Genomic DNA, 15,485 nt, shown 5'->3' with positions numbered 1-15,485 from the left:
CTCGTCTTTCAAGCCACACTCCACAGATCTCCTTCACCAGCCACGCCTTTGTACCACTGACCACAGCCTGCAGATTATTATCTTCAAGCCTCATTTTCCAAACCACAGTCCACAGTCCTTGTTTCCAGCCACGTTTTCAACTACCATCCACAGTTCCACAGTTCATCATCTACAGTCTCGTCTTTCAAATCACAGTCCGCAGTTCTTCACCTCCAGCCACGTCTTTAACCATTGTGCTTCAGCCTCAGTTCCCTACCTCAGCTCTGTACATAATAAATACTTTCCATTGACTCTCAAATCCCGCCTACGTTCTTCATTGCTCTGTGTCCCATGCGAAGGAACTATATCCAGCCCCCTCATCTGGTTCATTCACAGCCTGCTACCTCCTCGGGCAAATCTCAGCTGCCGGATCCTCAAACCCTGCCAGACGTGACAATGGCAGGGCAGGTTCAGGAGTGTTTTCTGGTGTTCCAGTCTTCAGCACACGGTATCTGAATGTCAAAAGTGGCCCGCAATTTTTTGGGCCACCGACAGCATCTCCTGCATGCCCCTGTCATTTAAAAAAAAATTCTGCACCACCAAATTAATTGTATGTGCAAAATATGGGACGTGCTGGAATTTGCCCAGATGTGATGCACGCACAATATTGGTGGTGTTGTCCGATATCACATATCCCCAGGAGAGTCGAATTGAGGTTAAGTTATTTTGCGATGATATATGTCAGTTTCCGTAAGAGGTTGTCAGCGGTGTGCCTCTTACGGAAGAGGTGGCTTTTTTGTTATTTTTCCCCACATGCATCACAATGGGCTTATTCATCCCACAGACAACAGTTGTCTTCCCCGGTGCTTGATTTAAACAAAGCACATCACCATCAGAATCCTCTTCGTCAACTTCTTTCTCAGCGCCAGCAACACCGATATCCTTATCCTGGTGTACTTCAACAGTGACATCTTCAATTTGAATATCAGAAACTGGACTGTGGGTGCTCCTTCCAGCACTTGCAGAGGGCGTGCAAATGGTGGGAGGAGCCAACTCTTCCTGTCCAGTGTTGGGAAGGTCAGGCATCGCAACCACCGACACACTTGGACTCTCCTTGGGGATTTGTGATACCATCTTAGAACGCACAGTTCTTTGCTGTGCTTTTGCCAGCTTAACTCTTTTCATTTTTCTAGCGGGAGTATGAGGGCTTCCATCGTCATGTGAAGCTGAACCACTAGTCATGAACATAGGCCAGGGCCTTAGCGTTCCTTGCCACTCCGTGTCGTAAATGTCATATTGGCAAGTTTATGTTTCTCCTCAGACCATTTAAATTTATTTTTTTGGGTCATTTTACTGAACTTTTGCATTTTGGATTTGACATGCCCTCTACTATGACATTGAGCACCGGCCTTGGCAGATGACGTTGATGACATTTCATCGTCTATGTCATGACTACTGGCAGCAGCTTCAGCATGAGGAGGAAGTGCTTCTTGATCTTTCCTTACTTTAGCCTCCAAATATTTGTTCTCCATTATTTTTCTGGAGTTATATAACACAATATGGGCACAGGAGAGCGTACCCCTACACCACACAGGGCAACCTCTGTAAAAATTATATTTTGATTAAATGTTAATAACCCCTTTATTTGGAGTAAATAATATACAGCACAGGACACTACCACTGGTCTGATGCAGGACAACACAGTGACACTGTAAGGGACTTATTATACAGCAGCACTAGACATATGGCAGCAGAGGACACGGTCACTGGACTGACTGATACATCTAAGACACTACACTGGAATAAGCAGCACAAGACAGCACTACAATCGCCACCCCACTTTCTTGCCTGCACAGACACTGAGGACGGAGACACATCCTCTGACTACACTCTCCAGGACTGGAGTGAAAATGGCCTTATATGGTATCCAAACCACGCGAGAATCCGACAGTGGGATGATGGCGTTTTGCCTCATTCTGGTTTCCAAGTCAGGCAGGAAAACCTGAGACTGACTCGGATCCGGGCTCGGGAAGTGAAGTCCGTAGGGTTCGGTTCTCTGAGAACCGAACCCGCTCATCTTTAATATACAGCAATGAAAATATGTGTTTGATTAAATTATCACATAATCAAGGAAATGTAATAGGGTCAGAGTTTGCCGAGGTCAAGAATTTCAGCTAAGATTGCCCATATTTTTAAAGCGGCAGTCATTTACACGGTAAAACCAAGTTTGCCTTGTAAATTATTGCCACTTTAAAAATACGGACAATTTCGCCTGAAATCCCGGACCGCCTCAAACTCGGACCCTTTCATATTTTCCCTAATGTCTCAATACCAGGGTTAATATTATGGAAATAAGACAATTTAAGAGCAGTTAATAATTATCTCAACATGATATGGTTAAATTAAAAAGTACAATAGTAAAGTTGATTCCATTTTTAAAAACAACAAATTTTGATTATTTATTCAGTAACATGTCTCAGGAAGCGTGATTCCATTACGGACTTTGAAAGTAGGCTGATTTATCAAGGATAACACACACAAGACAGCACTTAAGCTATTTTAATAGCATTTGATATGTGGTTTATCGTGGGCTGTTGGGTTATGATGATTTGTTCACATTAGTGGTGGCAATTGTACAATGAATAGAATTTATAACTGTGGAAAGGTGATTCCATTATCAGTGTAATTGCCCTTTTCTAGATTAACAATACAGAGTTTATAGTATACGTAGTTATTAAAGTAAAAAGTGTCTATATTAGTTATTTTATGATTTGCAGCACAGGCAATTTAACATTCATAAAAGTGAAAAGTAATTTCCTGAATATCTTGTTTTTAAACTGTGATATTTTTGCTAATTTATTTTGCATTTAATCTTTAATAGCCCTATTTATGATGATTACAGCAATGCTGCCTAGTTTAGCATGGAGAGTGAGGCTATTGGCAGGAAGTCTGCAAATGGCAAACACTTTGAACAATGTCATTCCTAACATATTTTTTTTTTTCTTCATTGCAGCATTTTATTTGCAGACATAGTTGGTTTCACAAGCTTGGCATCCCAGTGTACAGCACAAGAGCTGGTTAAGCTGTTAAATGAACTATTTGGAAAGTTTGATGAACTGGCAACAGTAAGATTCAGTTTTATTTGTAATGCTTTGGACAAATGTCATGATGATATGTATTCTGAAGAAAAAAAAGAAGATATATATATATATATCTATATGTATGTATCTATCTATCTATCTATATATCTCTATATGTATATATATATATATATATATACAGTATATATTATGGGCCTAATTCAGCAAGGATCGCAAATTAGCAAAAAAAGCGGAAAAGCGCAAATTCTGCAACTTAAATAGCAAAAACTGAGAAAAAATTTTTTCTGAGACTTAGCAAAAACTGCGTATGCACTACGAAAAGTAAGCATGTAGGGGGCGTACTAAAGGGCTGGGCTCGCAAAATCTACGAGCAGGGGCGTGTTGCTGGGCGTGTTGTGGGCGTATGCTGATGGACGGTGCATTCGCAGACCCTCCAAGATGACCCGCCCCACTAGGTACAAAATGCTCTGTTTCTAGACTTCCCTCTTAATTTATGATTTCCATCACCTGTGTTGAACTAGTTAAATGATAAGAAAGCTGTTTCTTCACAGGTGATGGCAATCATAAATTAAGAGGGAAGTCCAGAAACAGAGCATTTTGTACCTAGTGGGGCGGGTCATCTTGGAGGGTATGCATTCGCAATTTTTACAGCTGATCGCACATTTATGGTGTGCAGTTTCTGAGTGACTATAGGTCTACCTTAAAAACTGCACAAGCTGACCTCAGTTGTGGAATGTTCAGTGTATACTGCAATCATTGCTTCATTACCCCCAGCTGAAGAAGCTCACATCTCAGACCACAAATCACTTCATTCAGCTGTATTGGAACTTCTAAACATGTAAGGGAGCTTTAAACTCTGTAAAACATGTTTATTTAGAAAATATAGGTTAGGAACCTAATTGTTTTTACACTTACTAACAATCAAAGTTTGACAACCACACTATTTGATAGAAGCAAATGTAAAATAACCTTTACAAGCATTTTGCTTAGTAGTATCTGCTCAATGGGGGTAATTCCAAGTTGATCGCAGCAGGAAATTTTTTAGCAGTTGGGCAAAACCATGTGCACTGCAGGGGGGGGGGGGGGCAGATATAACATTTGCAGAGAGAGTTAGATTTGGGTGGGTTATTTTGTTTCTGTGCAGGGTAAATACTGGCTGCTTTATTTTTACACTGCAATTTAGATTGCAGATTGAACTCACCACACCCAAATCTAACTCTCTCTGCACATGTTATATCTGCCCCCCCTGCAGTGCACATGGTTTTGCCCAACTGCTAAAAAATTTCCTGCTGCGATCAACTTGGAATTACCCCCTATGACATTTAGCTTCCTAACATTTTTTTTTAAACAACCAACATTTTTTTGTTAAACAAAACATACCCACGTACATATTTTTTTTATTTTTTTATTTTATTTGTGCGCTACACACATAAACATATGTTGAAGAACAGCAGCATCATCTTTTTATTTTCAAGTTTTGCAAATTCTGCTCCATTTGTATACTTATTGAAACAAATATTTACACATAACTCCTTAAAGTAAGGTATGTAAATAAAAGCAATGAAACAATAATATGTAATGTTTGACCACTTCACAATAAAAAAAAACACAATTTAAAAAAAAAAATGTTACTGTTGTTTCCGAATTAAAATATGTTGCCTCCAAAAAAAGTGTGTTTGTTAAAACATATACCAATAATTGCTGTTGTGTAGGGTTTAGAGGCTAGAATTCACACTCTCTCTAGTTGAATATATTTGAACACAGTTATGGGCATTAGTCAATGTTTGAAGAAAAACACTATGGTGTCTTTAAGATAATAATTGCTAAATTACCACAAGATCATTTGACCAATTAAGTGATGATTGAATTGATTTACAATTGTTGAGTAGTTTCTTTAATTTGGGTGCAGGAAAGTAGGTTGTGCAATTTTTAAGGGAAAAACACTGTTGTTAGCAAAAAAATGCAACATCAGAAACATGTACGCAAAAGTTGCATACATTTGTAATATGTACGCAAAAATTGCGATTAGGATGGTTTTCGCAATATTTGCACATTTCACAAGGCCACCTTCTTTTTGTAAAATTAAATTAGTGTTGCAGTTTTTCCGTTTGGGCGTGCTTTCGCAATTTTGCATTTGATCGCAATTTTTGCTAATTTGTAATTTTTGCAATCCTTACTGAATTTGCCCCTATATCTGTATATAAATATGCTTATATATTTTAGAAATGAGTTAAGTGCTATTATTATTATTATTATTATTATTATTATTTTTATAATTGCACCCACAAAATAATTTACAGTTTTTAAAACTGGAGGGCAGCTATTATTGCACATAGTGAAAAAAGTAAAATCATTCCTTCAACATCTGATAATACACTAGAATAACTTTTTAATTTAAAATGTTTTCCTACAATATTGCTTACATTAGCCTGTCTCTTAAAAAAAGCATTAAAGTGACTTCGCTATCACCTTTTCACTGTCTCACTATTATATGCTTCACTTTTGTTTGTTTAAATGTTTTTATTACATTGGTAGACGTCAAAGATTGTGAATGGTCTCTAGGTCGACAAGACTTATGTCGACAGTGTCTAGGTCTACCACTATTGGTCGACAGTAAGTAGGTCGACATGGTTTCTATGTCGACAGGGAATATAGGTCGACATGTACTAGGTCGACTTGAAAAAAGGTTGACATGAGTTTGTTACATTCTTTTTTTCCCTTTTTTTTCTACTTTTTCATGCTTTACGATCCATGTGGACTAGAATTGGGAATGGTAACCGGCAAGGCACCTTGCCCGAAGCAAGGGGACATGGTGCACTAATTAGGGTTCCTCGCCACTCTATGAAGAGCACACCACCATTTAAAAAACAAACAAACCTCATGTCGACCTTTATTCATGTCTACCTAGTACATGTCGACCTAGAGTCCTTGTCGACCTAGAAACCATGTCAATCTACTTACTGTCAACCAATAGTGGTCAACCTAGACACTGTCAACCTAAGTTTATTCTATCTAACATAGCACACCCATTGTGAACTATCGGGGTAATTCAGACCTGATCGTAGCAGCAAATTTGTTAGCAGTTGGGCAAAACCATGTGCACTGCAGGGGGGGGGGGGGGGGGGGGAGATATAACATTTGCAGAGAGATTTAGATTTGGGTGGTTTATTTTGTTTCTGTGCAGAGTAAATACTGGCTGCTTTATTTCTACACTCCAATTTAGATTTCAGTTTGAACACACCCCACCCAAATCTAACTCTCTCTGCACATGTTATATCTGCCCACCCTGCAGTGCACATGGGGCCTAACTCAGAACTGATCGCTCGCTAGCTAGTTTTTGCAGCTGCTTAAATGGTAGTGTCCGTTCCTTATTTAGCATGGACTGCAGATAGGTGTAAGGACGGATAATAAAGGGCTGATGGCACAGTCCTGGTGTAACGTTACCACAAAACTGCCGCTGGAGGTGGAAGTCCCCTGAATGAAGTCCCTTTAAATGGGTGATGATGCCGGGGTCCTGAATCCTCACTAGATTGCGGTGTCCTCAATGCGGAGTAGATGTGAATTAGCGCCAATGGCAAATCTGTTCACCAATTTTTTCTGCACGGTCGTATTGAAGTCCAATAAAGGTCCGGGCACACATGGAGTAGCTTCCAATAAAAGATGGGTGATCTGAAGAAAGCACCTAACGCAATTCACTGCAGGTCCTGCAGCTTTTTCAAAGGTGATCTGACAAGTATACAAACTGGGTATTTATACCCTTATTAATGGCTGCTGATTAGCAAACACCTGTTCAATCCAACCATCTCAACTGGCCAATTTATTCCACAAAACATATACAGGTTGAGTATCTCTTATCCAAAATGCTTGGGACCAGAAGTATTTTGGATATCAGATTTTTCCGTATTTTGGAATAATTACATAACATAATGTGATATCATGGTGATGGGACCCAAGTTTAAGCACAGAATACATTTCTTTCATATACACCTTATACACACAGCTTGAAGGTGATTTTAGTCAATATTTTAATAACTTTTTGCATTTAACAAAGTTTGTGTACATACACACAATTCGTTTATGTTTCATATACACCTTATACACACTGCCTGAAGGTGATTTTAGTCAATATGTTTAATAACTTTGTGTATTAAACAAATTTTGTGTACATTGAGCCATCAAAAAACGAAGGTTTCACTATCTCACTCTCACTCAAAAAATTCTGTATTTTGGAAAATTTGGATATGGAATACTAAACCTGTATAATCATAAGTACAAAATACCCTAATTGAGATACAGCACAGGCTCATTTCCAATAATTTGTATTTTAAATGTTATTTTTATTAATAAAGCATTATAAAATCAAAACAATACAAATTACTTCCGGGTTGTTGTATGACTCACTGGTCATGTGACTTTTTCTTTAGGAAGTATACACAATTCCAGGTTAAACAGTGTCAAGTGTTATCGTTGCTTAGCAATGTGATGCAGACGCTCAGCCTGCATCACTTCTAAGAACCCTGAAGGAAAGGATACGCTACATCAGTTATACCTGATGTGGTCACATGATTCTCTCATTGTGACCCACATCACTGACTAATTGCCAGGTAATTGTAAGCGCATAATAGCGCTGGTGTCCACCGGAGTAGGGGTTGCTAAGCAACATAGTAACAAGTTGCGACCACGTGACTCACGTCACTTCCGTCATTTCAACAAGTTATGACCACGTGACTACCGTCACTTCCACATCGCTTCCGCACTTAGAAATATCTCTAATGTGTACATCATTCGGTCACATGATGCGGTCACGTGACCTTCTCACTGTGACCTGCATCGCTAGCCAAATTCCAGGTATTTGAAGCGCATAATAGCGCTATTACCACTCGGAATAAAAATTAATTTAAATAGTCACATGATCGCTTGTCTTGCATCTCCCCTTAATTTACAACAGCACTTCAAACACATTAATGGTACTTTCTGCAGCGGGGTACACTGGGCTCCACAAGGAAGTAACATCGGGGGTGTTGATCCAAGGCACCAACAGGCTCAAAGCTTTAGACTGTTCCCAAGATGCACAGCGCCGCCTCCTCTATAACCCCGCATCCATGCCAGTGAGCTCAGTTTGTAGTTGGTGCCTGCAGTAGCAGGTCACTTAACAGGGGGCTGACTCAGGCAGCCTATTTCTTAGCTTTAGCTTAACAGAAGAAGAGGATTGTACCGAGGGCTGCAGCAGGCTGTGTCAGAAGACGTCCCTGCAGCAGCTCCATCACCCCCAGCAGCGCTGTATACTCCCGTGCCACGGTTGCCGGGTCACTACAGCGGAGGCGCCGGCTTTTCATCCCCTATCCTCGTGAGTCACACACACGCCGTCGTCTCCCGGATCGTGGGGCCGCTGTCAAGGGGGAGATAAGGAGCTTCTGTACCACCCTGTTCACCGTGGTCTCACGCGGCCGTAGGAGGCGGGCCGCACGAGCGCTGGCGTGGACACAGATTACTGGGCTGCTGTTTCACTAGCCACCAGGGTGTTTTATAGAGGCACAGGTCAGGGGGGACATTTGTACCATTACCCCCCGCATCTTTTACTGCCCGCACGCCCGGTGGGGATGCCAGCAGGGGGAGTAGGCCAGACCTGAGGCCTCTCCCCCCAGCCCCAGGGTGCCATTTCTGCAATGTTCCTGCCCTGGAGCTGCATATATCTCCCTCACTCCTGATCAGTGGCCATCACAGGTTGAGCTGAGCTGTTTCTAGGACTGCTGGGGCAAATCCTCCTCTGTGGAACCGCCTGATTGCCAGTGCTGTGCTTCCTACAGGACACTTAAGTATTCTACCTGTCACTGCGACTGTGCTAGTTAAGAAAGAGTGCATACTGTCAGGGTTGTGTGGTACAAACACCCTGTGATATACATCCAGTGCTTACTGTGTTTGTTATATCTATTATTATCACATATAGCCATACTGAGTATTACTTTGTATTGCTAGTCCAGTGCAGTTTATGGTACATAATTTCTGCATGATACGTTTATGACTATATACGTGTGTGTGTGTGCATGTAGCTGCTGCGTGGTTGCCTTATTGCAGTGTATTTCACTCAGCGTGTTAGTCCTATATTACTATACCTGTGGGGGCCAAGTGTTTCAGGTTTTTCTCTGATAATATAGGTTTGTCTCACAAGATATACTACTGGAGTATTTTTTACTTGTGAATTATACTCACCATATATTTTATTCCTATTGAACCCTCGGTCTGTGCCAGCTGCAGCTGTCATTCTGAGAGTTCTTACTAGGTTTAGTGCTGCTAAATATAAAATAACTGTTTTGTACCGATTTGCCCATTACTGTGCGCATTGTTATGTCTGCTACACGTGGCAACAACGTTGGGGCCTCTCCCACACTGCGTGGAAGTGAGGCAACTGATGGAATGGAGGATAATTTAGCAGCTGAGAGTTCAGGTTCAGGGGCTTCCTTGCCCCCCAATGGGTCGGTAGTTCTCGGGGCATCACAAGAACCACCTTGGGCTACATTGTCCACATTGTTAAACATGCTTGTAACTAAATTGACGCCCTCTGTGGGACCACCTGTGCCGTTACCACAGATTATGGTCCCCGCTGTGAACCCGCCATGTGCGGATCAGCTTTCCACTCAGTAACAGCATTTGAACCGATCCATGTCCAAATCTAAGGGTCACTCTCGCCCACATAAAACTAAGTCGTCTTCTAAAAGGGCCATTACCTACTCCCGATCTGCATCCTAAACTGACACGTCCTCAGAGGAGGACGGTGCTTATACTGACCCCTCGGACGCTGATGCTGGTGTTTCAAATGGGGAGGGGAATCGTCCGTGGATGTCTCGGATTTGATAGAGGCGATACGACTCATTCTTCAGGTGGCTGATGATTGTGAGCCTGTCTCCAAGAAACCTGATAGGTTTAAGCGTAAGTAGGTGGTTAAGCAGGTCCTACCCTACTCTAAACACCTGATTGATATACATCAGGAATCCTAGGAAAATCCGGGGACAAAGTTTACACCGAATAAGAGACTGTTGGCTCGCTATCCTCTCTCAGCGGAGGTGTGTAAAAATTGGGAAACCCCTCTGCCTGTAGATTCTCATGTGGCGCGTATGGTTGTTTCCTCTGCCCTTCCAGTAACTACCGTCACCTCTCTGAAAGAACCGACGGATCGTCGGGTGGAGGGCTGTTTAAAAGCGATTTATACCCTGTCTGGGGCTGTTCAAATGCCAACTATTGCAGCAACTTGGGCTGCTGAAGCTGTTGAGGTGTGGGCTCAGGAACTTGAGGTGGAACTGCCTTCGGATGCTTCTGAGCATGCTCGACAATGTCTCTCATATATTGCCACGGCTTCTCTGTACCTTAAGGAGGCGGCCTCCGATGCTGGGGTGCTCGCGGCCAAGGCTGCTGCATCCGTTTTGGCCAGGCGTATCCTTTGGTTGAGATCCTGGTTGGTGGATTTGGATTCCAGAAAAACCCTGGAGGTTCTTCTTTTCAAGGGAGACATTCTCTTTGGAGAAGACCTCAATAAGATTGTGGCTGACCTGGCTACTGCTAAAACAGCCTGCCTACCTAGTATGGCTCCTTCCACACAGAAGGCTAAAAGTACTTTCCCTCTGCCCTTTCATACTCCAGGTAAAGCAAAAGGTCAGGCGTACCCAAAGCAAGCCCGTGCTTCCAGACCTGCCAAGCACAGACCGAAGCGTGCCTGGGCCGCCCGTCAGCCAGCGTCAAAAACTAATAAGCCTGCCGCATGACGGGGTGGGCCTCCCCCTGGGGGATCACAGGGTGGGTGGGTGGGTGGCTGACTTCTAGGTTTTACCCAGGAATGGTTGAAGACTACTTCAGATACCTGGGTGAGGGAAGTCGTTGCTCGAGGTTACGCCATACCCTTCAAGAACCCCCCCCCTCATCGATTTTGCCTAACAGATGTGCCTCTGCATCCGGCAAAAGCAAACACGTTGCACTCGGTGATACATTCCCTTTTGTCCACAGGAGTGGTGGTACAGGTGCCTCTGACTCAGAGGGGTGAGGGGTTCTATTCACCGCTGTTTCTAGTCCCGAAACCGAACGGGTCCTCGCGGCCCATTCTCAATCTGAAGTCCTTGAACAAGTATGTGCGAATTTGCAAGTTCCGTATGGAAACACTGCGCTCTATTGTTCTGGCCATGGAGCCTGGGGACTATATGGTCTCCCTGGACATACAGGATGCCTACCCACATATTCCTATTGCGGTATCTCATCAGCAGAACCTGCGGTTTGCAGTGGGCAACCTTCATTACCAATTTCGGGCATTACCTTTTGGTTTGACAATGGCTCCGCGAGTCTTCACCAAAGTTATGGCGGTCATGACGGTCTCACTACACCGTCAAGGGGTCAGGATACTACCATACCTAGATGATTTGTTGATCCTGGCGAGTTCCCCAGAACTTTTCCTGTGTCATCTCGAATTGACAATCCAGTGCATGAATGCCCACGGATGGCTGATCAACTGGAAGAAATCCTCCCTGGTTCCGGCTCGGAGCATGGTACACCTGGGAGCGTTATTGGACACACACAACCAGCGGTTGTTCCTGTCTCAGGAGAAAGTCCAGAAGCTTCAGGACAAGATCCGATGCTTCCTCTCCCGTCCGCAAGTGTCGATTCATTCGGCGATGCAAGTGCTCGTTCTCATGGTGTCGGCTTTCGACATGGTGGAGTATGCTCAATTCCATTCTTGCCCTCTGCAGAAGTTGATTCTGTCCAAGTGGGACGGCTTGCCTCCCCGGATCAGATCTCACATGATCTCCCTATCTCCGGAGGTACGTCTGTCACTGAGCTGGTGGCAGGACCGGAGTTTGAGCAGGGGCCGTCCCTTCTGGATATCCAGCTGGATCCTGCTGAGAGGTTGGGGGCGTGGTGTTGGAACAACACTCTCTCCAGGGTCGGTGGACCGAGGAGGAGTCTCTGCTCCCGATAAACATTCTGGAACTGCGGGCAGTGGTCAATGCGTTGACAGTGGCCCAGCATCTGATACAGAACAGACCTGTTCAAGTATAATCGGACAATGCTACCACGGTGGTGTACATCAATCATCAGGTCGGCACTTGAAGCCGCATGGCCATGAGGGAAGTATCAAGGATTCTTCAGTTGGCAGGACGCCATCTGCCGGCCATCTCAGCAGTGTTCATTCTGGGCGTTCTGAACTGGAAGGCGGACTATCTCAGTCATCAGGACGTGCACGCCGGAGAATGGAGCCTACATCCGGAGGTGTTTCAACTTCTCGTGGACAAGTGGGGTCTCCCAGATGTGGACCTGATGGCGTCTCAACACAATCACAAGGTTTCGGTCTTCGGAGCAAGAACAAGGGATCCTCATGCAGCATTTGAGGATGCTCTAACAATCCCGTGGAGCTTTCGGCTGCCGTATGTGTTCCCTTCAGTGTCCCTCCTGCCCAGAGTAATAGAGAAGTTCAAACAAGAAGTTGGAAACCTACTTCTGGTCGTTCCAGCGTGGCCCAGGCGTCACCGGTTCTCCGATCTACATGGCCGCTCGTTGGATCATTCCCTTCTACTTCCACAATGACCAGACCTCCTCGTTCAAGGCCCTTGTGTTTACCAGGATTTGGCCCATCTGGCTTTGACGCCATGGCTCTTGAAGCTTCCATCCTGAGAGCCAAGGGTTTTTCTGAGGCGGTCGTTCAAACTATGTTGAAGGCCCATAAGCCGGCTTCTGCTCGGCTATACCATAGGGTCTGGAATGCTTACTTTACTTGGTGTGCGTCTCACAATCATGACGTTTTCAAGTTTAGTACGGCCAAACTATTGGCCTTTCTACAACAAGGCCTGGATTTAGGCCTGCGTCTGGCCTCCCTCAAGGTTCACATCTCGGCCTTGTCGGTTTGGTTTCAGAGAAAGATTGCTAACCTACCTGATGTTCATACATTCACTCAGGGTGTGCTGAAGATTCAGCCTCCTTATGTGCCACCCGTGGCCCCTTGGGATCTGTCGGTGGTCTTGGAGGCCTTACAAGAGTCTCCGTTTGAGCCTCTTACCGCTGCTGACCTTAAGTGGCTATCTCTTAAGGTGTTGTTTTTGCTGGCTATTGCTTCAGCTAGAAGGGTATCGGACTTCGGTGCCTTATCCTATAAGTCCCCCTATTTGATTTTTCATCGTGACCGGGTGGTTCTTCGGACACCCCCAGGTTATTTACCGAAGGTGGTGTCCTCTTTCCACCTTAGCCAGGAGATTGTGGTTCCGGCCTTTAATTCTCCTGAGTTGTCTTCCAAAGAGCAGTCTTTGGATGTGGTACGGGCTCTCTGTATCTATGTGAAGATAACTTCCTCCATTAGGAAATCTGATTCTCTTTTTGTGTTGTTTGGCTTTCACAAATGTGGCTGGCCTGCTTCTAAGCAGACGTTGGCCAGATGGATTAGAATGCTGATGGCACAAACTTATGTACAGGCTGGTCGTCCTGTTCCTGCTACTATCAAAGCCCATTCTACTCGGTCAGTTGGACCTTCTTGGGCGGCCCATCGTGGTGCGACCCTTGAACAATTGTGCAAGGCGGCTACATGGTACTCGAGGAACGCGTTTATTAGGTTCTATGCCTTTGATGCTGCCACTTCCCAGGATGCCTCCTTTGGACGCCGGGTTCTTGTGCCCGCTACAGTGCGTCTCCTCCCATAAGGAACTGCTTTTGGACATCCTTGATGTTACTTCGTTGTGGAGCCCAGTGTACCCCGCAGCAGAAAACGAGATTTATGGTAAGAACTTAACCGTTGTTAAATCTCTTTCTGCGAGGTACATTGGGCTCCACAAGGCGCCCACCCTGACGCACTTAGCTTTTTTGGGTTGGTATTGGCATAGCCGCTGACACCCTCTCCTGCGGTGAGTGTGTGATGTATACGAGCGGTTGGTGTCTCTGGTACCTGCTACTGCATGGGGCTGGTTAACTAAACTGAGCTCGCTGGCATGGATGCGGGGTTATAGAGGAGACGGCGCTGTGCATCTTGGGAACAGTCTAAAGCTTTGAGCCTGTTGGTGCCTCGGATCAAGATCCTACTCTACACCCCCAATGTTACTTCCTTGTGGAGCCCAGTGTACCTCGCAGAAAGAGCTTTACCAACGGTAAGTTCTTACCATAAATCTCGTTTTTAACCCTCTCATTTCACATAAACTGAAAACAGACATAATATGACATAGACGGGATCCGGTCTGAAGGTCGACACTGTCTAGGTCGACGATGTTTAGGTTGACCACTATAGGTCGACAGTCACTAGGTCGACATGGATGGAAGGTCAACAGGGTTTCTAGGTCGACATGTGCTAGGTCGACAGGTCTAAAGGTCGACAGGAGTTTTTCACATTTTTTCCTTTTTTTGAATTTTTTCATACTTAACGATCCACGTGGACTACGATTGGAACGGTAATCTGTGCCGAGCTAAGCGAGCCATGCGAGGGGACACGGTGCACTTATTTGGGTTCCCAGTCACTTTACGAAGAAAACGACACAAAAAAACAACAACTCATGTCGACCTTTAGACCTGTCGACCTAGCACATGTTGACATAGAAACCCTGTCGACCTTCCATCCATGTCGACCTAGTGACTGTCAACCTATAGTTGTTGACCTAAACATTGTCGACCTAGATACTGTTGATTTGATGAACCACACCCACATAGACATTAGTGCACTTTCTCCAGTTATAAAATCACCAAGGTAAGTATAATGGAGTCCTACTTACATAATTAAATATATTGATCTATTTTTTAATATCTCAATAAACCCAATGGTTTTTCAATGTGGGTTTGTTTCTATTCTGTTTAACAATAATATTATCATTAATATCTTGTGGATTCCATCACAGACAGTAAAGACCTTTTTAAAAAAAATATATATATACACTACTGAATAGAAGCAGAAGAATGAACCTCAGCATAGAAAATATTAATTATAAATCCCAGTTCACAAAACCAAGTGTGTTGTTTCCAGTCATTATACAGCCTTGACTAATCCTGTTTTTATAGCAGCAGCTAAATTAGAACAACAGCCCACCTTGCGCCTGATCCTAACCTTGGTTAAATTTCTATGCTTAAACGCTTTGACATGCCTGCATTTTTTTTCAACTACTCCCAGAAAACGGTCAGTTGACACCCACAAACGCCCTCTTCCTGTCAATCTCCTTGCAAACGGCTGTGCAAATGGTTTCTTTGCTAGAACCAGTGCACAACAACGATCCGCTTTGTAACCGTACGGCGCGCCTGTGCATTGCGGTGCATATGCATGCGCAGTAGTTACCTGATCGCTGCGCAGCAAAAAACGCTAGCGAGCAAACATATCTGAATTAGGCCCATGGTTTTTCCCAACTGCTAACAAATTTGCTGATACAATCATGTCTGAATTACCCCCTATGAGCAATATTTATT

The 15,485-nt window shown here is 44.0% G+C and overlaps 1 protein-coding gene across 1 annotated transcript in view; it reads left to right on the top strand.

Annotated features, from left to right (window-relative positions):
- Window positions 1-15,485, top strand: part of ADCY1 (adenylate cyclase 1) — an 879,311-nt gene that overhangs the window by 467,655 nt on the left and 396,171 nt on the right. The window contains exon 4 of the mRNA XM_063922700.1: window positions 2,993-3,104. Coding sequence (XP_063778770.1) covers window positions 2,993-3,104 — 112 coding nt within the window. The remainder of the gene's footprint in view (window positions 1-2,992; window positions 3,105-15,485) is intronic.

This window comes from Pseudophryne corroboree, chromosome 5, assembly GCF_028390025.1.
Source record: "Pseudophryne corroboree isolate aPseCor3 chromosome 5, aPseCor3.hap2, whole genome shotgun sequence".
In the NCBI taxonomy this organism is placed as follows: Eukaryota; Metazoa; Chordata; class Amphibia; order Anura; family Myobatrachidae; genus Pseudophryne; species Pseudophryne corroboree.
This window is presented reverse-complemented; position numbering and strand designations above follow the sequence as displayed.